General features: G+C 37.1%; 1 protein-coding gene across 4 annotated transcripts in view; it reads right to left on the bottom strand.

Moving 5' to 3' along the window:
• LOC131435206 (proton-associated sugar transporter A-like) overlaps window positions 1-26,560 on the bottom strand; it is a 58,556-nt gene that overhangs the window by 8,688 nt on the left and 23,308 nt on the right. For 2 of the 4 annotated variants that reach the window (XM_058602862.1, XM_058602861.1), the window contains exons 2-4: window positions 2,561-2,825; window positions 2,203-2,465; window positions 1,852-2,133 (exon numbers count right to left, since the gene is read on the bottom strand). In XM_058602862.1, the coding sequence (XP_058458845.1) occupies window positions 1,852-2,133; window positions 2,203-2,465; window positions 2,561-2,685 (670 nt within the window). In that variant the 5' untranslated portion in view covers window positions 2,686-2,825. Of the gene's footprint in view, window positions 1-1,851; window positions 2,134-2,202; window positions 2,466-2,560; window positions 2,826-3,368; window positions 3,430-18,995; window positions 19,565-26,560 lie in introns of those variants that run through there. The other 2 variants (XM_058602860.1, XM_058602859.1) reach the window with 2 other exon arrangements.

The following is a 26,560-nucleotide window of genomic DNA, read 5'->3' as shown; positions in this document are numbered from 1 at the left end:
TTTCAAAAGTTCTTCAAGATTTGCCATAAACAATTCGCATAAAAACGGTGAAAGCGGATTACCCATTGGTGCCCCTTGTAACTGTTTATAAAATCCGCCTCTGAATTTGAAGTAATTTACATCCATACAAAGCCGAGTTAGGTTCAGATATGACCTTACTTTGCTTTTCCATAAACTGTTACTATGTTGAAGTAACCAATCTTCTAATAGATTGATTGAGTCTTTCACCGTGACACTTGGGAATAAGGCGGTTACATCGAATGACACCATTATTTCGTCTTCTTCGATTTCACCAGAGTTCTGAAGTTGAGTCGTAAATTCTTGTGTGTTGGGGACTGATCTACTGAAATTTTTTTTTGGCATAGAATGACATTCTTTTACTAGCCATTTGGCGATTTTTTGGTAGGGGCTCCCACTAAAGAAATAATTTCCCTTATTTCGTTACCAGGTTTGTGAACCTTTGGTAGTCCTTTGATTTTGGGTAAAGAAGGGTTAGGAACTTTGAGGTAATTGAGGTTGATGTCGAAGTTTGGATTACATTCAAGAAGAGTTTTATCCACTTTTTTGATAATTTCAGGAAGGGGATCGGTTCTTTGTTTCCTATAAGGACCGTTATTAATTTTTTGGGTTATCAAGTTGTCATAATCTTGTTTGTCCATAATAACTACTTTATTTCCCTTGTCAGCCTTTACATAAAAAATAGGCTTTTCTCGCAATTGTTTCACTAGTTCTTTTTCATCAATGGTTTGCTGATTATTCAAAGAAGTACTTCTAATGACGTCAGCTATGATAGTTCTGGTGTCATTTATTTGAGGAAAGGAAAGATCACAGTTATTTAAACCTGTTTCTATGTCTATAATAACTTGTTCGAGATTTACTTTTGAAGAAATTGCATAATTTAAACCAAGATTTAGAAGATTAGTTTGTTCATTGGTAAAATTTTGAGATGATCGATTTACAAGAAAATCCTCCAAAAATTGTACTGGAGGTTTTGGGGGACGGTCTGAAAGATTTTTGGAACGTAAATTTTCGAATTTCTTATGAAGAAGAATTCGTTTGCGTTCGGATTCGCAATGTTCTGCAATTTTTACTTTGTTTAGAAAAGTTTCGAAGCCTTGGGGATATTGTTTCGCTAGTTTTAAGTGAAGGTTATAGCATTCCAAAGTTTTTACGCTTAGTTGCAGTTTTCAGTAATTCTTCAGTCAGAAAAAAATACAACACGAGCGATAACCTCAATGAACCATTCGGAAAATTTCACAGAATATTTTCAACTAAATTTCGAAGATATTGTCAGGTGAGTTTTTAATTTGAAACGGAAAAATAGCAAAAAAAATACTATGTCTTTAGCGTACTGTCCTCAATCCACCAAAGGCATACAATTTTTTCTATACGAGCGCTGATATTTTGCCCATCAACGAAAAATATCCTACTTCAATGTGCAGCGATGGTTGCCTAGCTGTTGGTACTGATGCCGATTAAATATCAGCCGACAGTGCTACTATACATTACGTTCGTTATGGAACTTGACCTATGAATTTTATAGGCACCGTAACTGGTTTGTAGTTCACATATGATAATTACGGGGCTGCTGTCAATATGAACCGTTACCGGGCAGGGTTTCTTCGTAAGCCGAATGACTGCTTAAACAACTTAATTATTGATTTCCAGCACCCTAAAATGCTTAGCTGATCATATCGAACTGTGCGACATCTCGTTGGGTCAACATTTTCGAGTTTTCAGATTGAGCTTCAATATAAAGAAAACGTAACTGTTATAATGCTATTGTAAACTAATTTCCTTTGGTTTTGCGACTTGAATCTCTTTATCTAAACGGCTAACAATTTTGCTCACCTGGTAAGCAAACATCCAACAAATAGGCTCGAGCTGGTGTTTGACTAGTATCTGCACTGAAGTCCAGCAACAGCGTTCCAAGAATAGTAAAGAAAATAGCCCATTTGTATTTCATTTCGTGCTCAATTATTTCCTCTTCGACTCGATAGAACTGGTACGGTATAAACTCCGTTAGGTTTAAGTTCAGCACCTCGGATAGATTGCTAGACTTATCCGGAAGGATTTCACCCAGATCGCCAAACCATTTGCCAATATTTTCACCGAACGGAACCAATATGCATCCTAGAATTATTTATTCAACGCATCGGTTATTCTAAAATCAAAATCTAACCACTGCATTATGCTACCCACCGATAATCATACTAACGGACAGACCCAGCAGAACCGGTCTTCTACGACCCAGTTTCGAGAGGCAACGATCACTAATGGTTCCCAGGATGGGTGCCAAAAAAAATCCAACCAATGGAGAGATGGCCCACACCAAGGTCATCAGTTGATGTTCGACTCCGATACCAAGTAAAATGGGTGAAACAAAAGCTGTCTCTGCCGAGTAGACGAACTCTATACCCATTATGACAAAGGAAAGCCGCATGAAGTCCCAGCGTGATTTGTTCCTGAAAAGGTGATAAAGTGTGTTACAATGGGAAATGCCAGATATAACAGTATACTTTTAGAAAGGATTGTGCAACCTTCCACTAAGAACACTCACCGGAACACGTGCGAGTAGTCCTCCTTGTACCGTCGGGCATTCTGCTCGCGAACGCGGCGCATCTCCCGAACCAGCGGGTCATTCCGCAGTTCGGTGTGGAAGTTACCAACCGGTCCGGCCACCATTGTGTTTTCCTCGTCGGTGAGCTTCGAGTAGGCTGGCTGCGAACGGACGTTTTTCCCGTACTTCGGTGGATCGTCGTACCCCCTGCCCCGACCACTCGGCTTTGGATTCTTCCAGATCAAGCTGCTTTCGAGGAAGCTGACTGCAATTAAATTTAGGGCACATTTTATATTTCGAAACATCAGGATTCAGGATTAGAACGGCACAGGATTAGTTGTCAAAAAATGCGACTTTGATAGCTTCGGTAAGTTAAGGATCTCGAAATTTATTCTCTGGTATAAGATTATTGTCTGCCAGTTTGATTAGTTGTAAGTCATTGATTGCAAACGGCTGTGCATTATCTCTTATAACATTCGCATGCTGTACCGTAGTAGTTCAAATACCGACCAAGTTTTATTTTGCCATGTTAATGTTTTGAATGGATTCACAACTATTTCGGCTTAACTGGCTGTTAAAGAGGAACATTTAAAATATTTGAAGAAAACACGAACAGTTTAAAATTCACTCAACTACAGTATTCCCTTAATTGATGAAGGTTGAGATCATGATAGTCGGATGCAATACATTGCCACGTAATACTGAAAAGTGAAGTTGAAAGTGGCTGCGTCAACGTAATTCTTAATGTTTCTGTTTGCAAATGGTTAGATCATGCATTAGTTGTACCGAACTGAGCAATAGGTCCTACCTCTGATGGAAGCTAACATAGCGTTAAACTTTTCCTTTAATCCCATGATAGTTGGCACTGCTGATATAGGAAATGATACTGGTTAATATAAATAGTGACCAGATAAGTGAAATATCTAGCATTCATGATGTGATTGTGACAATATGCCCAATATGCTGTGACAGGGTTTTATTATTTGCCAATCAATCATATAGCAACCAAAGATGCTTGGCTTGATTGATGTTGTGGTTCTGCTTGTAGGGTGTGAACCATGAAACAGAGCAATTATGTTAATGTCGAAAATTGAGCTCAGAAAAAAATATTAATTGAATTGGGCGCTATCAAAATAAAAGTTGCAAAAACGCACGGCTCGAGGGATTTTCTTTTCTGCTCCACAGGAAGAATTTGATTTCGAATACACTTAAACATATTAAAAACGTTTCCACGGAGAACCCATAAATCGCAAAACTGCAATAAAGAAATTATCATTTATTTACATACCTTATGATCAAAAAAGAACCGAAATTTTCATTTTAAAATTCCCGCGCTAGTCCAATCGGTAAACTTTTATTCTCTCAACGTTGGCAACACTTTTATACACATTCAGTCAAATTTGGACGCATATCGTACGATTAGTTTTTGTTTGGCGTCTATACAAAGAAGTTGAAAAATTTTCGTGTGGCGATTTTTATAATGGATGAAAATTTAGAACAACGTGCGTGCATCAAATTTTGTGTTGCAAATGGATTAAAGTGTTCCGAAACGTTGAAAAAGTTAAAAAAGGCCTTTGGTGAGTCGTGTCTAGGAAAAACACAGGCATACGAGTCTAGGAAAAACACAGGCATACGCTTCAAAGGTGTTCGTACAAGCTTGGATCATGATGAGATCCCTGGCCGCCCAACAACATCTGTGATTTCGATATTCGTGGTGTGGTGCACTATGAATTCCTTCCGGACGGTCAAACGGTTAATAACGAATATTATTTGGCCGTTATGCGTCGTTTGCGTGAGGCCATTCGCAAAAAAGGCCAGACTTATGGAAGGAAAACTCATGGATTTTACACCACGATAATGCGCCGGCTCACACAGCGTTGGTTGTGTCGCAGTTTTTGGCCAAAAACACAACCAATACCATCAACCAAGCACCGTACTCTCCAGATATAGCCCCGTGTGACTTTTTCCTCTTCCCCAGACTCAAATTGCCATTGCGGGGAACGCGTTTTGAGACCATAGAGACTATAAAAGAGAATTCGCTGCGTGAACTAAAGGCCATACCTTCGGCGGCCTATAAAACTTGTATGGAAAATTGGATCAAGCGTTGGCATGCATGTATTGCCGCAGGAGGAGAGTACTTTGAAGGCGATAATATAGAAATTTAATAAAAATTGAAATATTGTGTTTTGCCTTTCTCATATAGAAAGGTTATGCAATCACTTGAAAAACCGACCAGTGAAAATTGGCCCGAAGGGCCAAGTGTCATATACCATTCGACTCAGTTCATCGAGCTGAACAATGTGTGTGTGCGTGTGTGTGTGAGTGTGTGTGTGAGTGTGTGTGTGTGTGTGTGTGTGTGTATGTGTCAAATAATCTCACTAGGTTTTCTCGGAGATGGCTGAACCGATTTTGACAAACTAGGATTCAAATGAAAGGTCTCGTGGTCCCATACGGAATTCCTGAATTTCATCCGGATCCGACTTCCAGTTCCTGAGTTATAGGGTAAAGTGTGTTCAATATTGTACACCGTCACTTAAACCGGCGAAACAAAAAACGTAAAAAAATTTCTAAACTGGTCTCAAAACTACACAAATCAATAGTCATTATCAGTAGGCAACTAAACAAACCGATTCCGGCTATCCTGGTTCCCGGTATCCGGTTCCGGAAGTACCGGAAATAGTGGTCATATATAACAAAATGGATCTCACTCACTTTTCTCAGCGATGGTTTGACCGATTTCCACAAACTTAGATTCAAATGAAAGGTCTTTCGGTCCCATACGGAATTCCTGAATTTCATCCCGATCCGACTTCCCGTTCCGGAGTTATAGGGTAAAGAGTGTGTTCAATATTGTACACCGTCACTTAAACCGGTGAAACAAAACACGTAAAAAAATTTCTAAACTGGTCTCAAAACTACACAAATCAATAGTCATTATCAGTAGGCAACTAAACAAACCAATTCCGGCTATTCTGGTTCCCGGTATCCGGTTCCGGAAGTACCGGAAATAGTGGTCATATATAACAAAATGGATCTCACTCACTTTTCTCAGCGATGGTTTGACCGATTTTCACAAGCTTTGATTCAAATGAAAGGTCTTTTGGTCCCATACGGAATTCCTGAATTTCATCCGGATCCGACTTCCGGTTCCGGAGTTATAGGGTAAAGTGTGTTCAATATTGTACACCGTCACTTAAACCGGCGAAACAGAAACCGTAAAAAAAATTTCTAAACTGGTCTCAAAACTACACAAATCGATAGTCATTATCAGTAGGCAACTAAACAAACCGATTCCGGCTATCCTGATTCCCGGTATCCGGTTCCGGAAGTACCGGAAATAGTGGTCATATATCACAAAAGTGATCTCACTCACTTTTCTCAGCGATGGTTTGACCGATTTCCACAAACTTAGATTCAAATGAAAGTTCTTCCGGTCCCATACGGATTTCCTGAATTTCATCCGGATCCGACTTCCGGTTCCGGAGTTATAGGTAAAGTGTGTTCAATATTGTACACCGTCACTTAAACCGGCGAAACAAAAAACGTAAAAAAATTTCTAAACTGGTCTCAAAACTACACAAATCGATAGTCATTATCAGTAGGCAACTAAACAAACCGATTCCGGCTATCCTGATTTCCGGTATCCGGTTCCGGAAGTACCGGAAATAGTGGTCATATATATAAAAATGGATCTCACTCACTTTTCTCAGCGATGGTTTGACCGATTTCCACAAACTTAGATTCAAATGAAAGGTCTTTCGGTCCCATACGGATTTCCTGAATTTCATCCGGATCCGACTTCCGGTTCCGGAGTTATAGGTATAGTGTGTTCAATATTGTACACCGTCACTTAAACCGGCGAAACAAAAAACGTAAAAAAATTTCTAAACTGGTCTCAAAACTACACAAATCGATAGTCATTATCAGTAGGCAACTAAACAAACCGATTCCGGCTATCCTGGTTCCCGGTGTCCGGTTCCGGAAGTACCGGAAATAATGGTCATATACACCAAAATGGATCTCCCTCACTTTTCTCAGCGATGGTTTGACCGATTTCCACAAACTTAGATTCAAATGAAAGGTCTTCTGGTCCCTTACGGATTTCCTGAATTTCATCCGGATCCGACTTCCGGTTCCGGAGTTATAGGGTAAAGTGTGTTCAATATTGCACACCGTCACTTAAACCGGCGAAACAAAAAACGTAAAAAAAATTCTAAACTGGTCTCAAAACTACACAAATCGATAGTCATTATCAGTAGGCAACTAAACAAACTGATTCCGGCTATCCTGGTTTCCGGTATCCGGTTCCGGATTTCGGAAAGTGCATATAATAGTGATCTTATTTCGTTTTCTTAAGGATGGCTTACGCAATCAAAGCACTCTTTTATTCTGTACTAGCTGACCCGTCGAACTTCGTCTCGCCTGAAATTATTTTTTTAAATTTGTGTTTTCGAACAGCAGAGTAACCAAACGTTAATGTTTCTTTCCATTATTTTACTGATTACTTGGCTTACAATAAACGAATTACGACAAATTCATATCCAACACAATAACTTCGTCCCGAAGAAGAAATGTCATCAAGAATTATTGTGGATATGTTCAATGCTTTTGTTACGCAAAAACTAAACAAATGCACCGTTTGCCATCTCATCCTTCGAGTCAGTGTATTAAACAGAGATTGTAGATCTCTCTCAAACTAAAGATTTGACATGTGGGATGATGGATTGGATTGAATCATATCTGACTGGTCGTAGTATGACTGTGAGAATTGGCGACTGCGTTACTCCATCATTCATCGAGAGCTCTGGTGTTCCTCAGGGAAGCCATCTAGGACTATTCATATTTCTGCTATATCTAAATGATCTGAATTTCGCATTGCAATGCATGAAGCTATCATTCGCCGACGATTTCAAACTGTTTCATCTCATCAAATATCTGAAAGACTCAAACTTCTTGCAGTCACAGTTGGATGTATTTTCTAACTGGTGCAACGTCAACAGAATGGTTATCAATGCCTTCAAATGCTTCGTTATCTCCTTCTCTCGTAAACGAACCACGATCATGTATGATTACACTATTTCGCAAGCTGTACTAAAACGGGAGACATCAATTAAGGATCTAGGAGTGTTATTGGATTCAAAACTTAGTTTCAAAGATCACATAGAATATACCCTCTCTAAGGCATTAAAGATGCTAGGATTCATCTTTCGCATCTCAAAAAATTTCAATAACATATACTGCCTGAAATCGTTATATTGCGCTCTAGTTCGCGAGTATGCTGTTTGGGCACCATATTATCAAACAGATAAGCTACGCATTGAAACTGTTCAGTGCAAGTTCATTCGTTTTGATTTGCGTCGCCTGCCCTGGAGAGATCCATTTAATCTTCCAAGCTACGAAAATCGTTGTAGACATACACTTCGATTTGCTATCTGTCCGCCGTGATACACAAAAAGCTGTTTTCGTCGCGGACCTCATCCAATCTCGAATTGATAGTGCACATCTCCTACAACAGCTAAGTTTTGACATTCTTCGGCGTAATTTGCGGTTTAATCCCTTTCTCAGAATTCCTCGTGCTAGAACTAACTATGGGTTCATTGAACCGTTTTCGAGTATATGTCGCGTATTCAATACTTGCTCTGATGGATTTAATTTCAATTTATCTCGTAACGCCATTAAAACCCGTTTTCTCCAAATATTTTCCCGCTAGTTTTATTAGGATAATTAGTCAATATGAATAGTTGTTAGTTAGCTTTGTAGTTTAAATAAGGGTAATTTAAGATTTCGTTATGTATCATTTGGTCAAATGTTATTTGTTGATACAAAAGATGAGAAGGTTTTATGCCTGCTGGAGAAGGAGAACCAAAATCTCAGCTCCAGCAGGCTTTTCCCTTGCTCCTAAATAAACAAATAAATAAATTAACAGATGGATGAAAAAGAGATGACCAAGATAAATACTTTAAATTGACCCCGCAAATTTCCAAAAGCAGTCCTCGGGGATTGTTGTTTATCATTGAATATTAAGACTTATTTGTACTGAAGACGTTTAAAATTTAATAGCAAATCCTTAGGGATTATCGAAAGTAATAAACTAATTTTGAACGGTTGTCCATAACCTACTTCACCGCTAGTGATATTACTTAGTCGTGTTTGATGAATGTTCGTAGCAGGATAATGACGGGATCAATTTTCGATTAACGAATTAGCGATAAAATGAAAAATACTTGGACATTCGAAAGTTCAAATTACCCTTTTATTAAATATTGTGTCCATTAACTTTGACATGAACGCTATATTCGTTCAAGAATTGTATCAAACGGCCTCTCATTCGTCGAGCCACCACATCGGTTTGCTTAGTATTCAGTCCTGAGAATCAATATTCTGTTCTAGCGGAATGAACATGAGGAAAGATTATACCTTTATTCTTCTTATCGTTAAAGCCAATGTATAAAACAGCAGATCTCACAACTAATGGTTCTTACATGCCACGATTTCTCCTTTAGATATGATATTCACGATTCGCATATGGTAATTCGTCAAGTAATCCAAAGTTCGGAAAATGAAATGATTTGGCTTAAGCAGCTTACAAATGTCATGAATAGCATCCTAAGCAGACCGTTTTGAAGTTAACCACTCTTGAAAACTTACCCGAATCGGCTGAACAAACTTCAGCATGCTAAATGCCAGGAAAATATTTTCAGCTGAACTCATTATTTCAACAGCAGAATCCTAACATTGATACGTAAAAAAATCGATACATAATTTGATTTGTTCAACTCACGCCCACGATGGCCAACATAATTCATCTAACTACATCTACTGGTAAATGACATTAGAACTTGTGTTTCTGTTTACGATATAGCTAAAACAGTGGCAAGTAATGATTTTGATACCCTATTAAGCACGTGTTTCCAAATGACGAATCAATCATGCATGTAAAATCTCCACCCAAATCTACTCGTTTCGCGCCAAACGATTTTCTAAAGATCTAGTATTCTTTTCTTCAACGGCGAAATACTGAGCATCTCCTTGCGCGCCAAACATCAATTGTAGATCTAGCAATCATTGGCGACTTTTTCAGTGGAAAATTCCATTGTCCATACAAAATAACTTTATTGGTTTTTCCCACTTTTCCGGTAAGTTTTCCTAATTTTTTTGATGTACGAACCCGGTGGGGGTGAAAACTGATCAAACAAAAAAAAGCATCTCAATCCGTCCATCCGTTCTTACGTGATGCGATTACAAAGAATGATCTCTGCATTTTTATATATATATAGATGTTATGCATAAACAATCTCTTGGTTTCTTTCAAAACTCGAAGAGAATTTTTTCGAATAGAATACCACAATATTATATGTACATGAGAAAGGCATCATTACACCACTAGGTGGATTAAAACAGGTTTTTAATAAAATTCCGGTTCTTTTTTGATCATAAGGTATATACCACAAATATTGACGTAGCTCACACCTTTGTTGAAAACGAATTACGAAAATCTCTAAAATTGAATCTATAAGTTTTCAAATTTAAATGGTAACTTTACAGAACAAGTGATGTTGTATAAACTTTAAAGTTCCACGCAAAAAATCATTGTTCTTCCATAAAATTACAAACAAATGATCTCCCTATACCGACCGAAACAGAACTGATACTGAATGGAATTCGAGGTATGATGCAACGATCAAAACCGTCAGCCATGTTAGAGAAATCAAGAGGGCGACATCATTATGGCATGCTGTGATTGTTTCGTAAAATCATAGGTCAATTCAAAACGATTTTTTAGTGGTATACTATTAGAATAATAGAACGACGCAGTTAAATTATATAAATCGATCGACAAATGATTGAGTTATAAGCGTTCAAAATTATGACACCGAAAGGTTACGCGGCTAGTTTTATATTTTTAATTGACATCCGGTTCCGTATAATGAAGAGTAAAGTATTCTTAATGCCAAAAATTCCATCAATTCCGTCAGTTTGCTAGGCCATAAACTAATAAGACCGACAAAATGGAGCAGTTGTTCACTCGGTATAAAAGAAAAGTGACGTATTTGGCATACAACGTTCGACACTCATTACTCAATATTTACGGAACTGGAAATCGGATCCGGATGAAATTCTGCAGCAATATATGATATTGTCAGACCATTCAATCGAACCTGAGTTCCTTTTTGAAGTTTTTGACCTCTATATCCGGTTAGTTAAGCCATCAATCAAAGAGATTTAAAAATTGAAACACTTTCTTGGTCAGATTCATATCGTCCCTTCTAATAATGGTAAAAATTTTTAAACACTCATCACCTTGCGATTTTGAAACCGATAATTGGATAAATGTAACATTCTATAACAGGTCGTGGAACCCTGTATGTATGTACGTAACAAAAATGTGCGCTCGATTTTCTCGGAGATGGCTCGATTCACAAGCTTAGATTCATAAGAAAGGTCTCTTAGTCTCATAGGTTCCTATTGAAATTTACCCGGATCGAACTTCCGGTTCGGGAGTAACGGGGTAAAATGTGCAAAAAATGAAAAAAAAAGTGCACTCGATTTTATCAGAGACCGCGCAACCGATTTTCTTCAACTTAGATTCAAATTAAAGGCCTTTTAGTCCCATGAGTGTCTATAAAATTTCATCTGTATCCAACTTCCCGTTCCGAAGTTATGGGATGAAATGTGAAAAATTAACTGAACCATTGCACTCGATTTGCTCAGAAACACAGTACAGGAAATAGTGGTCGAAAACTGCCAACGAAACTCCCTTCATTTTCTCAGAAACAGCTAGGTCGATTTTCACAAACTTAGGCTCAAATAAAAGTGTCAACGTCTATAAAAATAGATTGCTTTTGACCTTTGTTCAGATCTTCCTTCCGGTTCCGGAATAACAAGGTAGGATATGTTTAAAATTTTTAACCGTTTTTTTAAATATAAAAACCTATTAACTTGGGTCAAAACTGCTAACAATTTAAACGGTTACAAGGATGAGAGTTCAATAATTGGTAACTAAACAGTTCCCATACCCTGGAAACTGACTCACGTGTCAACAGTCGAAAGATATGTTAAAACAAATTTGTAAGGAAAACTCCCTTATCAAAAAACGCTTGTAACCGAGCCTGCCGTTTTCTTCGACTCCAAATAAGATGCAATGATGTATCAGCTAATGTTAATACATTTGCACCGAGAGATTACAGAGTGCAATCAGATTGTTTAGATTCTATAGTTAGTGCGTTTGTTTGTGGTCTATTGCTTCAAATGAGGAACTGGTGATTCGGATATGAGCAAAACAAAGCTCTCAATGTAATTTTTGTTTCACTGCTAACAGGCACCAGGGTAAAGCTTCCGTTGTTGCATTTTTATTACACAACTCCCATCAAACCTTTCTATCCATGAGAGAAATACAACTTTCGAGTTTCGAGGTAGATTAAGCACTCTCATCAATGAAAATGTTTCTTCTAGAGGAAACTATAAAACTATCACTACTGTAATCAGGAACAAATAAAAACAACTCACCACCCGTTGCGGTTGCACTTTTGATTTGCTCGAGCTAAATGTGAACTACATTCACACAGTATCAAATCATCACAATGCTTTTGTTACAATCGGAACTGTTCGGCGGAAGAGCTTTTTCAGCACTGCCAATATGATTTGCGTGTAAGAGTCAGCGGGACGACTAGTCGATTAGTCTACCGATCATCGAAGCTTTAACAATTTTAATATTAACATGCGGCAATTGGTCTTCGTTAAACTAACGTAACGTTCGGCCAGTCGCAGCACAGTTTTCGTCATTAACTCCTTTGCTAATGATCTAAAATAGTATTGAACAATTAGTTGCAACCGCATTTTGGAACTCATACGAGTAGCGATGATCATTATTAATGCAATAATGAAATGGAGATTGATTTCCAAATTACATTGTTGGTTAGTTGCAATCTATTTCAACTACCAAGTTTTAGTAATTTCTAACAAATTATACATCCATTCATCAACAGCCCACAGTCCTTCATGGGATGTTTTGTTTTGTTTTCATAATTATTTATATTTTTCAATCCTTCAAGAGAGGCGTTTTGAAAACATTGTGCTATAGACAAAGACAGACCGCAAATCAATTTTAATAAGTCGTATATTTTAACAAAGAAAAATCCTTCCAATTAAACACAACAGAATCTGAGCCACCTTTGTGCATGCTTACACCGAATTACGCTTAAGGAATCCGACAAACGGTCATAATAACTGCATCGTTAATAATGAGTACAGTTTTGAGTTTCGGTTTACTTCTTTCCTAATAAACTAACGATATCAATATCGCTATATCAATGAATAAATAAATAAATAAATTAACTAATTAAATAATTAATAAATAAACATGCTTGTTAAGAACTCACCCACTTAGAGGCGCTAGTAGGCTCATAAGTTTACGATAGAAATTTTTTTTGCTACATTTCTGTCACCTAATCATTTAAAATATCGATGTTTACGGAAAGAAAATTCGAAAAATCAAATAAATTCAAAGAGTGTAAACAGTCGTTGCAAACTCCTTCACTTGGAGGCGATATTGTGTATTATTGAAAGTACAAATTATTTCGGTCCTTTTTCAAAAGATGACTCTGACTGTTATGAATATTGAACTGTAACAGCTGATGTCAATAGTTTCAAGAGGTTAGACATCTGTCATTAAGTTCATATTACCTCGAGTTAAAAAAAAACTTGTTTCGATTGCGTTAATTATGAGCAAATTTGTGTTAACTAAGCAACATTTTCGGGAAGCTTTAGTGTTCTGTTTTAATTGGAAGCAAAGTGCAGCTGAACCGCATCAAATCCTTGTGGATGTTTATGGTGATAATGCTCCAACTGATAAATTATGTGAGAAATGGTTTCAACGTCTTAAGAATGATAATTTAAGCGTTGAAGACAGGCATCTTTTTGGACAACCAAAAAAATTCGAAGACAAACAGTTCGAGGCATTACTTAATGAAGATCCAAGTCAAACGCAAAATGAGCGTGCAGAATCATTGGAAGTGACTCAGCAAGCAATTTGTGTACTATTAAAATCCATGGGAATGTTTCAAAAGCAAGGCAGTTGGGTGTCTTATGAACTGAAACCGAGAAACAATGAAAGACAATTTTCCACTTTCGAGTAGCTGATGCAAAGGCAACAAAAAATGGGTTTTTACATCGAATTGTAACTAGAAATGAAAAATGGATATTCTATGATGAACCCCAAGAACTAAATTGTGCCGAAAATTCATGGTTCGAAGGTCATGTTGTGGTGGGATCAAAAGGGTGTTGTGTAGTATGAGTTGCTACAACCAGACGATACTATAACGGGCGATCGGTCTGTCTTCAGCCAATTTTTTGAAAAATTGTTCGAAGACACCACTCTGCTGAACAGTTTTGATTTCAAGATACAACACATAAGAACTTTACATGCTCGTTAGCGTCACCTGGGAGATATTACAGAAACTAGTACACTGCTTGAATTGTTTTGAGTTGTAGGATATTCTTTCCGAAATTTTATATCATTAGGTATTATAGATACAGCCTAAAAATCTTTCTAACGTAAACTTGCGAGCCCACTAGCGCCTTCCGATGAGTGAGTTTTTAACTAGCAAGTTATTCATAATGTAGTCCAGGGCATCCTGAACAACTTTCAAGAAAACCAAACAGCTCTAAATCTTGTAGTTTTTGTCTTTATTGTATAGAAAGGCTATGCAATCGCTGTGAAAGCCGACTTTAAAACGGAAGCCGAAAGGGCTGTGTTTCATATACCATTCCACTCAGTTTGTCGAAATCACAAAATGTGTGTGTATATATGTCTATATGTACGTCTGTGTGCATGTGACAAATAATGTCACTCAATTTTCTCAGAGATGACTGATCCGATGTTTACAAACTCGTTTTCAAATAAAAGGTCTTGTGATTTCATAAACTGCTTTTGAATTTTATCCCGATCCTACTTTCGGTTCCGGAATTTCAGCGTGATATGCACCACGCTATTCTCAAACTAAGATGCAAATAAAGTCCTAAAAAATGATCCGAACCCTACTTCCGTTTCCGATATAACAACGCGATAAGTGAAAAAATTTCCATTTCATGAGTATTTTTCCGCAGGTAATGGCGAAACGAGGTGTACATTTTTATAAAACTTACTGGGAAATTCATCTACTTGGTAGATCTTGTTAGCTGGTTGATATATAAACCTACTTCAGAAATACTAGTACCCGGTTTCCAGTTCCGAAAGCACCGACAATAGTGAAGAAATATTTCAAAAACGGAACTCACTTCGATTTCTTAGCAACAGTTGAACCTATTTTTACAAAGCTAGTTGAAATTAAATCTCTCATTATCTTGAAAGATACTTTGCAACTTCATTCTTATCCGATTTCCAGTACTGAAAAAAACCGTCATACAAAATGACGATGCAAAACCTGTACGCATCGGTACGTGCTGGTACAGAAAAAGAAGACACCACCGCCTTTGCGAATGTAGCCCACAGTATTACTACCCACTTAACGTGAATTTCTTATGCAACAGTAACAGGAGCACAGGCTTTCGTTTGGTTTGCATGAGAGGAGAATCAACCAGCTTTAATTCAACAAAATCTTTGTTTTAATAATCAGTATTTGAATGAAATAGTTCACTTTTGATGTGGAACACATCTTTATTTTCTATTACAGCTCAGTCAGTTTAATTTCAATCAGTAATATTATTTCACCAATTGATTGGAAATATTTTTACGTATTGATTTTCAATAGGAAAGCATCGCTCTGATTGGTCAACCGATGTTAAAGCGAAGCGATGAATCTATAAACATAAGCGAAATTATAGCTAAAGTTTCAGTACTACATGTAGCATGCTAGAGGTAGATTGTTGCTAGACAGCAAGACATTCTGTTCATTTGCGCCATAAAACGATTTTAAGCGTTAATTGGTATGGTCTGATGTTGTTTCGTGCGAGTTCGTATGAAATTCCATGTTATTTCATTTTCACCTTAGAAATTTGCAACTACCACAGGGTAAATTTTGAGTGCTTAAGATTAATTTCTAATTTATATAAGATGAACTCGAATGATAATTAGAAAAAGTTTATCACTTTAACCGAAATCGCTGAAAGGTAGTAACGGTAGAGCCACTTAACGCTATAAAAATAACTGCGTGCATACAAAACTTGAACACAAGCTCAGCTAAGAGATGCTCTAATATCGAAATCGCAAAGCAAAGCCTTGGTATTACATTCCTGTAGTGGAATTTGACCTTCTGTTTCAAAAGACATACAAATACAAATCATAACAAACAGAGTCTATATTATGGGTTCGGTGTTCCTAATAAAAATCAATCGAAGCAGACTCTCGTGCAATTGCGGATTCAAAAGTGTGACGATTAATTGAACTGTTCGATTGTCGATCATTAGACCTTGGTTACCTTGTTCCACATCAATGGCTCGAACAACCCCATGGGGCTGATCCTTATAGTTTTTACTCCATTGTTTCAAATTTTCTAAAAGTAGTGTTACGAAAAGCACAATACCTAACACACTAACAAATCGACGGTTGAATGTATCTGTTGAAAGCAAGAGATACTTTTAATTAGTGATGGAATCTATCTGTCAGACTGGGAACTTATTGATCTACGTGTTTTGCCGGATTTAGCCAATACGTTTGCCGAGATTTTACCATCTTGTCAACGATAATGTACGATCACTAGCCGACATTGTGTTGCACCATGTTCCCGTTTTACAAGTTGATTAAAGGGAAAAGATTTCGGTTTATCGCGAAAAAGCAGGCGGAAAGCATTTAACTACCTACCACCCGTTTTCCAAGAGTGATTTGAGGTACGTTTCTTTAGTAAAAGACTGTTCTTATGAGTTTTCCACCATTCAAACGAAATTAAACAGCAGCACCTCGGGAGCACCGATTCAATCGAGTATTTTTTCGGTTGGTGTGATGTCATAAGAATAAATGGATGTTAAGAATATAAACGGAAGATTAATCAATAATTGACGAAATTCAAACTTCTTACTATAAGCAATTTAAATGTAATTCCAGCGTTACTATGCATGTCAAATAATCAAATTCCTGGTACATTTGCGTTCGATCACGTTCGGAAAAGACATGAGACAGGACAATTTAAAGTTTAATGGAAATAGTGCATAAGAAATTTTTAAATTGAACGTATTTTAAATTTGAAGAAAATAACATGTTATTTGGACTTTGACTAATAAAAGTGTTGTTCTCTTGTTTCAACTAAATATTTTGTAAATTCAAGCACCTGAGATAGCATAATTGACTTTATTCACTTAACAAAGATGGTTTGTTTTAAATTGTTTTGTAATTATGAAATAACTATAAAATTGTTTGTCAGAATATTGACAGGAACGCATAACTAAAATATTTACTATTTTAAACAAAACATTTATTAAATCGATGCTAAATGTTAAGTGAAAACAAATATCTATTTTCTGCAATTTGTGACAAAAATGCTTTTAGAACTGAACTAAATTTTTTGTCACTTTTTGCCTTTCTCATATAGAAAGGTTATGCAATCATTGTGAAAACCGACTTTTGAACCGAGGCCCAGAGGGCCGAGTGTCATATACCATTCGACTCAGTTCGTCGAGTACGCAAAATGTCTGTGTGTGTATGTGTGTGTATGTTTGTGTATGTGCGTATGTGTGTATATAACGTTTTTTTGCACTAACTTTTCTCGGAGATGGCTGAACCGATTTTCACAAACTTAGGTTCAAATGAAAGGTCTTAAAGTAAAAAATGCAAAAAAAAATAAAATATGTGTTCTGACTTTTCTCATAGATGGCGCGACCGATTTTCACAAACTTAGATTCAAATGAAAGGTCTTGTGGCCCCATACAAAATTCCTGAATAGTATTTGGATCCGACTTCCGGTTCCGGAATAATGGGGTAAAATGTGCAAAAAATAGTGAAAATAAGTGCACTAACTTTTCTCAGAGATGGCTGAACCGATTTTCACAAATGGTTCAAATGAAAGGTCTTGAGGTCCCATAAAAATTCCTGAATATTATTTAGATCCGACTTCCGGTTCGAGAGTTATGGGGTAAAATGTGCAAAAAAAGAAAATATGTGTTCTAACTTTTCTCATAGATGGCGCTACCGATTTTCACAAACTTAGATTCAAATGAAAGGTCCTGTGGTCCCATACGTAATTCCTGAAATTCATGCGCATCCGACTTCCGGATCCGGAAATTACCCTATATTTGGGGTGGGTTAAAAATTGTGTACCATAACTGAAAATGGGGAAAAACCTTAAAAAAATTTCTAAATCGACCTCAAATTTTTTCCAATTGATAGTTTTTATCAGTAGACGGCCAAACAAATCGATTTCGGTTATTCTTTCAAGAATCGCAGTATTATATATGATAGTATGATTGATATGAGAAAGGCATCAATACACAACTAGGTGGATTAAAACAGGTTTTAAAAGAATGAGTCATTGTGTCAAACCTATAAGTTGTCGTTTTCATATTTTCATAAAAACACCATCCTTCTCCAAATCTTGCTTTCGTGTTCATTATTTTGTGTATGAATAGAGCAAAATTTATTCAACGCTCAATCATTGACGACTCGCCAATTCTTTATTCAATTATGGGCGCTTTTGCTCAACTAGTAAAAAAAAATTGCTGACAATTTCGGCAACAATTGACGTTTCTGGTGTTGATTTTCAAAAGGTCTTTTGTTTTAACGGATGCATAAATTTTAATTTTAAGAATGTTGTAAATCAAATAAGAAGCACCTTCTAGAATCACAGTAACTTATGTCATCAACAGAAAACATATTTTACATGTATGCACTACAATAGCAATATAGCAAGCTGTTTGATAAATCAATCGAAAACCGCCTCGAGACAAGCGGCAGCAATCTCACATGCACTGCAGAAAAGAAATAACCTGTTATTTTGAAACAGCTCGAAACACCGCAAATACTCGGCTGCATTCAAGCAGCCAACGGCAGGACGCGGCCGACATTTATGCCGGAAAGAACTAATCAGCTTTGCCTCACTGCTTCAGTAGTTTCGGAGAAGGTCTCTTGTTCGACAAGAACAACATGCAAAAATTTTGTTCATTAGCGAAAAATAGTCTATTTTCTTCCATCCATGACGAATGGTACAAAATAATTGCCTTGAATATTTATGACTAAGTACTAAGCCAGATTTGCTTTGTCGTTTTTCTTGATGATAAGCAGGCAACAGTTCGTATTAAATGAAGCGTGTAACCTGAACCAGAAATGTGCATCCATGCTCCCATCTCTAAGCAAAACTATGAGTTGGTACTGAAGTTTCGTGTTCAGTGTAATAGTTTCAAATTATCCTAAGCTGCCGAGAATTAATCTGTATATTCTACGCAACCAGATAATTGCAAAATAAAGATAATTTCCTCTTCCCATAAATTCGAAAATTTATAAAACTCTCACCTTGTTTGCGAGCAGTGCACGTCCACAGCTCAAATTAAGCTCCTTGTGCTTTCGATGCGGCGCTCCAATTTGTTGTAGTTGAATGGGTTGCAGCAACTACCCCCCCTACTATTGTCGCTTCTACTGTTGCAAAACTTAATGCGGCGCTTCTTGTACGAATGGATCAGATACAACGGAAGTCCCGACACCTTACTCATAACTTTCACACCTCGCTGGACACTACCCAGGGTGAATTTTTTTTTGATGGACGTGCTGTCTCAGCACGGTTTCAATTGTGATGGTTTCCGAAAAGTCAATAAAACCAACTAAACAATGCAGTTCCGCGCAACTACTAGCTGGTTCAGGTGTTACTCATGATAACATATGGCTAATCCAACGTCGTTAACATAAAATAAAACAATCACGTAGTCCTGAACTGAATTATGTTCGTTGTGTTCCGACGTCCGGAAAATTACACGGTGTAACAAGAGAAGTGATCTAGTCAACGCGAAAAGAAGGTTTCCGACTAATCGGTTGCTGAAGCAACCACGCTTATCAACCGCCAAAGAACTTGGACCGACTGAGAACTCGTCGGATCCCGGGGGCCATATATATGGATGAAACGGACGAAAACCTGAAACGTGATTTCTAGCAGCAGGTTTAAATCTCGACATTTGTCTTCTTATCAGTATTGTCGAACAGCTTCATCATCGCATTGCTGGGCCACCGAGAGTCCTACTTCTGTCGTATCCCATGCAATTAGAGATAACAAACACCATGCGTTTCCGAGTCCAGATCAATTACAGTACGTGTGTGAGTATAGGAGCAAACCACGAAATATACAAAAAATGACTTTCTGTTACAACACACAAAACAAGATAGGTAAATGATTTGTAGACGACTTCTCGTTGTTTAGCGTTGAGATTGGTCGAGGTTCTAGCCCAGCTTTCGCTTCAGTTGTTGTTGTTGTTCATTGAGGTACTAATCGGAAGATGTTATTGCACAGTAACCTACACCCCATAAAAATGATGAAATCACTCTCTTGTCATCAACCGCCTTTTCAATTAGTATCAAATTATTGTATTTCAGTTTGAAATAAACATTTTCAATTACAATGACACTAAAATGAAAACTTCGAATTCATTCAAATTAGAAAAACCTGTTTTAATCCACCTAGTGGTGTAATTGAACACAGTGTACGCTATAACTCCGGAACCGGAAGTCAAATCCTTATAAAATTCAGGAATTCCGTATGGGACCGTGAGACCTTTCATTTGAATCTAAGTTTGTGAAAATCGGTCAAACTATCGCAGAGAAAAGTGAGTGAGATCCGTTTTGGTATATATGACCACTATTTCCGGTACTTCCGATAATGACTATCGATTTGTGTAATTTTGTAGACCAGTTTAAAAAAAAATCACGTTTTTTGTTTCGCCGGTGACTGTGTATGTTACAATATTGAACACACTTTATCCTATAACTCCGGAAGCAGAAGTCGGATCTGGATGAAATTCAAGAATCCTTTATGGGACCATGAGACCTTTCATTTGAATCGAGAAAACGTAGTGAGAATATTTGACACACAAACACACACACACACAAGTGATTGCATAACCTTTCTTTACGGTAAAAACATTCATTATAATAATTTTACCAAAAATATTTAACTTCCCCTCAGAGTCTCCTAGAATTTATTGCAAAACATCGCAACGTAATATGTTAAATAACCATCAAATTACAATCTGCACCAATAAACTGACATGCATTCGGTCAATTTGTAAGGTTTTGGTTCAAACTTAGGCGATGTTACACTATAGTTTCCAAGTAAGTTTTTTTCGCGACAAAATCTGGATACCCCCGAATACGTATATCTCTGAAAATAATTCACCAACGCTTGAAATAGTGCGCAGTCTGATGAACGTATGTCTGTTCATTGTGTAAAATCAATTTTTGGGGGTCGCAATGAAAATCCGGATCTGTCAATTAGAAAACAGCTTTGTTTTCTTGCAAGCACTGTCCATTACGTTCCTTAATCTTTACATTGCGTTTGATAACAGTCAGGAAGGCTGAGAGTGAACGAAAAACGGAACCACCAGAAGAACGCCATTTTGAAGCAAATATTACAGAAAAGACCAAATCTTTCGGTACGTACTGTGACTAGAAAAATAAAAATGTATTTCATGCATACTTACAAGTGCCGGTAAAGTATGAAGTCATTCAAAGTGAAAAGGCGGTTGGATAATGTCAGAGACATGACTGGATATCGTGAATACGAATGAAATTGACACGCTTCCTTCACACTTCCGAATATTAGTGAGTTGATCGATTGTGTGAATTGAGCAAGCATTCCCCTTATTCACTACTAGAATTTGAAACGATGCACCTGCACTAAAGTACAGATCAGTTACATCAAACATTCTGACACACAAATAAATATTATGAAGTAATTCTTATAGTTCAAATAAAATAATGGTGGTACTGAAAAGAACCTTTGATGAAGGCGTTCGTGTTAATGTATGTGCCTCCAAGCGTAGTAGCTTGTGAAGGAGCAAATTTCATATCCAACGTCATATACTTGCTCATGAAAGCAATGAATTCAATGTTATCTTGTTCTATATTGAAATCCCCCACAACTATCATCGGCGTAATTTTACGAGAATACGAGAAACAATGCCAAAAATTATGATTAAGTAAAAAGTAAAGTAAAAAGTAAGTAAATTGTGTTAAACCACCGGTCCTTTTCCGTCAATCACTCTAGAAGAAATGATTGAATTTTCACCATGTTTTTTCTCGTCCGCAGTTGAACAGCGGGAGAAACATGTATCTGAGTATACCAAAGACACCTTCTATTGAGAAATTGACTGTTTAAATTCGCAGCGTTTTTTCGAAATATTTCATTGTTTTCAACCGGAACAACCCGATGGTTTTTGATATTCTTTTATTTATTTATGGTAGTTGATGAGCCAACTGCTAGTACATTGAACATGTTGCATTTTTTAAACCAAAAATCGAAGCCTCATTGTCATTTTACTTCAGCAGTCATCGAACGTCGAGTGGCTTTAGTCTTGTTCTGAAATACAGTATTTGAGTTTGAACTTTATGACAGAATTTAGCGTACACTTTTCATTCACTCATTATGTACGATCTGTAGAACAAAATTTGAGCGTTGTTGAGTCAAACAAGTGGGGGTGACCAGGGCTAGTTGGCCGAAGGAGCAGGTTGGCCGAGTGGCCTTTATGAAAAGGCTATAATGCGCAAAGGTGACATCTATTTAGTGAAGTACCGACCGATGTACCGACGTAATTTCAGGTGTTTTTGTGTCGTCGTTTGTGTAGGAACCCGTTTGTTCTTTTTTCGGCATTCAAAACCCTGAAAAATGGTATGATGGATTCCAGTGTTCTCTTATTTCTTTTAGTGTAAATCGTGGTTGTTCTCGGAAACATCCATTGGGGTAGGTTGGCCGAGTTGTAAATTTAGTGTATTCGTGAAATGCAAACTTTTTTTGAGTGAACTTATATGTTACGCTAATATTGATGATTGTAAGTGTTGTATTCATAGTTAAATAATATGCATGTACATATTACTGTTATTCGCTCGGTGTTATAATTCCCTCATACATATTACTTACTACGAGTTAATACAGTTTTCTTATGAGGAGTGATATCTGCTCGATTCTCTCTTGTTAATAACATTTTATCTGATTTTTCTAGAGTTATGAAAGAATTCACAAATGTGCTCAAAAGATATATCTTCAAGACAGCGTAAACCGTTTATCAAAAAGTCTAACCAGAATGAGTGCGGAAATTCCCCTACCTTTTGCCTTTCTCTATAGAAAGGTATTAGAATTGCTGGAAAAACCGACTTTCGAACGGAGCCTCGGGGACCTATAGTGTTATATACCATTCGACTCAATTCGACGAGATCGGAAAATGTCTGTGTGTATGTGTGTGTATGTGTGACGACAAAAACCGTTGTATTTTAACGCGCTCAATTTTCTCAGAGATGGCTGAACCGTTTTTAACAAACTTGGGCTCGTATGAAAGCTACTGTCGGGCCATTGATCAAGTTTGAAGATCAAATGGTTGTGACTTTTGGTTCTAGATAGATGATGGTATATGTGACGTAACCGACAAAACACGTTGATTTTTACTGCTCTTATATATATAAGGGTGCCAAAATGTTAGGATCACCTCTATTTTTGTTAAGCTCTAGTGCTCAGAAGTTTAAGCACCTCGAAAAAAGCCTTCATGCAAAATTTGAGCAAAATCGGACATGCGTAAGGGGTGCTGCCCAATGGTAAAGGTTTGACAATTTTCGATCTTTTTAGCACCACAGGGGGGAGTACATGAAATTTCCAAAATCGAAAATGTTTTTTGATGCCAAAACTCTTAACACTGCATAAAACATCGGAATTTAGTGCCATTTCAAATAATTTTTTTTTTGAAAAAATCTACTTTCTGGGGAAATTTTGATATTTTTTCTGTGTCCCAAAAAGTCGATTTTTTAAAAAAAAAATTTTTTCGATTTCGAAAATTTCATGTACCCATGATTGGTGTCAAAATTAGTATCCGAAATTATTTAATAAAAGTATGAAATATATTTTAATGAGGCTGTTATGAAAGAAGAGAAAGGCATTATCACACCACTAGGTGGATTAAGAAGGGTTTTTGTTTATTGTTTTGCTGTTTTCATTCTAAGAAAATTTAAACCATCGAAAACAGAAACTTTTTCTAGCTATGCTGATATGGTAAGAGAATCAACAAAAGTGTAAATTGAATCAATAAATCTTATGTGGAACAACCAAAACAAGAAATAATAATAACAAAATTGAAATTTCGTGATTTCTGTGTTCTCCGCATATAACCTAATTTGAGCAATAAAGAAGTTTCGTAATCGTTTCGTCTCTGACAGCAGCTCTTGAATGCCGATAACCTGCAGCATGTACTTCTACACAACAGTTCTGACCTTAATCGGAAATTCTAATGGAAATTGCCAAACCACACATAAATGAACCCAAACAGTTCGGTGCTCAATCCGAACAGTTCAATGGCTATTGCCGGCTCGGGTGGAGAATTTCACGTTCAATGTCATATTCTTTCATGTTTACGTTATCAGTAGCAATTCTTACCTAACTTTTTGAGCGACTTGGTTTTACAATTCAGTGTCTGATGTAACATATAAACGGGAAGGAATGATGACTGAGTAATCAGGATTGGAATAATTGAATGATCCAGATCACGTATAAATTTCACCTGGCTGCGTTACCGACCCGGGAATAACTTAGTAAATTCAGTGACCTCTACATATTTGATCTGCGAATTGATTGTTTAAAAGGGTCATTTACTTTTTACTTTGTTGGGGAGTTAGGTTTTTTTTCAAATTATTATGCAGTGTATCGTCGAAATTAGATTCGAACCTACTATTTTCCTATGGTGCAACCATGAATCCAACCGAGTTACTCAAGTATGTGTAAGAGCGCATTCTAGAAAGCAAGAGCGCTGCTGCTGTGTACAACCGGCTGAAGTTAAAATTATATCAAGCCTTTTCTTTCGGTCTGTTTCTCCGTTGGGTAAAGATAAAAAGTTAAAGCTATGTCAAAGATTACTTTAGATCATGAATCAGAAATTATGCATTTTTGATGACGTTTTCATCAGTAGTGAGATAATTCTATTCTTTATCTTAATTGATTGGATAAATTTCCACATTACCACAAAGAGCAATATTTTAATAACAACGATACTGCTACAAGTGAAATAAAAAATATAATCGAAAACGAAGACATTACATACATAGCAGCTCCGAAGTATCTAAAGCTATAAACAACGTTCCTCTTCGTTCCCCTGTTGGACCACACCCTACTATTACACCGACTATGATAAGTAAAGCATGCTTTAAATTAAAAAGCTCTACAAATGCAGGACCTGATGGTATTCCTTCAATAGTACTAAACAAGTGCTTGGATAGCCTCGTCTTACCACTGACAATGCTGTTCAACATGTCACTTCAGTTGGGAACATTTCCTGACCTCTGGAAAAAATCTTACATTTTCCCGGTTTTTAAGAAAGGCAACAAATCAGATATTACAAATTACCGTGGAATAGCCTCCCTATGTGCTGTTTCCAAGTTATTTGAAATCATTGTTCTCGACTTCATAACTCATAAGTTCAATGACTATATATCTGAAAATCAACACGGATTTATGCCTAAACGGTCAACATCTACTAACCTAGTAACTTACACATCTTTTATCATGCAGTCCATGCAATCTCGTCTTCAGGTAGACGCTATCTACACTGATTTTTCAGCGGCATTTGATAAAATAAACCATCAAATAACAATTGCTAAACTTGACAGACTTGGCTTTGGTTGTTCTTTACTGAATTGGATGCACTCATATCTTACTGGTCGTGAGATGTCGGTAAAAATAGGAAACTGTACAACATCACCGTTCGCTGTGAGTTCTGGAGTACCTCAAGGAAGTCACTTAGGACCGTATATACTTCTACTCTACCTTAATGATCTGCATTTCTTACTGAAATGTTTTAAACTATCATTTGCGGATGACTTCAAACTCTACCATCTGATCAAAGAACAAGAAGATGCACACTTTCTGCAAGCTCAATTGAATACATTCGTTGAATGGTGTCACTCCAACAAGATGGTATTAAACGCCTCTAAATGCTCCGTCATATCTTTTTCCCGCAAGCACTCAGTATTAAGATATGATTACAATCTTTCGCAAAATGTTCTTAAGCGTGAATCGTTCGTGAAAGATTTAGGAGTTATTCTTGATGATAAACTTAATTTTAAGAATCACATTGACTACGTGATTTCGAAGGCATCGAAACTCTTAGGCTTCATATTTCGAATTACCAAAAATTTCACTAACATACACTGCTTGAAAACTCTTTATTGTGCACTAGTTCGATCATCGCTTGAATATGCGGCTGTCGTTTGGTCACCTCATTATCAAACTGATGTCGATCGTATTGAAGCTGTTCAACGCAAATTCATTAGGTTTGCTCTCCGAAATCTACCATGGAGAGACCCATTAAACCTCCCAAGTTATAATGATCGTTGCCGACTGATCGAACTGGATCCGCTGTGTAATCGTAGAAACGTCTACAAGGCTGTTTTCATCGCTGATTTAATACAATCACATATTGATTGCCCTGATCTCCTACGATTGGTCAACTTTGACATCCATCGTCGCAATCTTCGTTCACATCCATTTTTACGAATCCCTCGTGCTAGAACTAACTACGGTTATAATGAACCGTTTCTCAGTATGTGTCGTTTATTTAACAGTTGCTCGCAGGTCTTTGATTTTCATCTCTCGCGTAATGCGATGAAACGCTTATTCAACGATTCCTTAACTATCCAGTAAATAATTGTTCACCATCTTCATTGGAAACTAATCAGATTCGCCGAAACTAACCTGTTCGTCCTCCCTCTCATTTTCTCCGTCTTCCACCATCTTTTTGTTCACTAATTAGATCTACATGCCGGTTCTAACCCCGTCGTTCGTCCACGCTCACTCATTGCTCCCTCAACTAACCTTCTTCTTACATCTTTATATCCACTTT

This window comes from Malaya genurostris, chromosome 3, assembly GCF_030247185.1.
Source record: "Malaya genurostris strain Urasoe2022 chromosome 3, Malgen_1.1, whole genome shotgun sequence".
Lineage (NCBI taxonomy): Eukaryota > Metazoa > Arthropoda > Insecta > Diptera > Culicidae > Malaya > Malaya genurostris.
The sequence above is the reverse complement of the archived record's forward strand: the minus strand, read 5'-3'. Positions and strand labels throughout refer to the sequence as shown.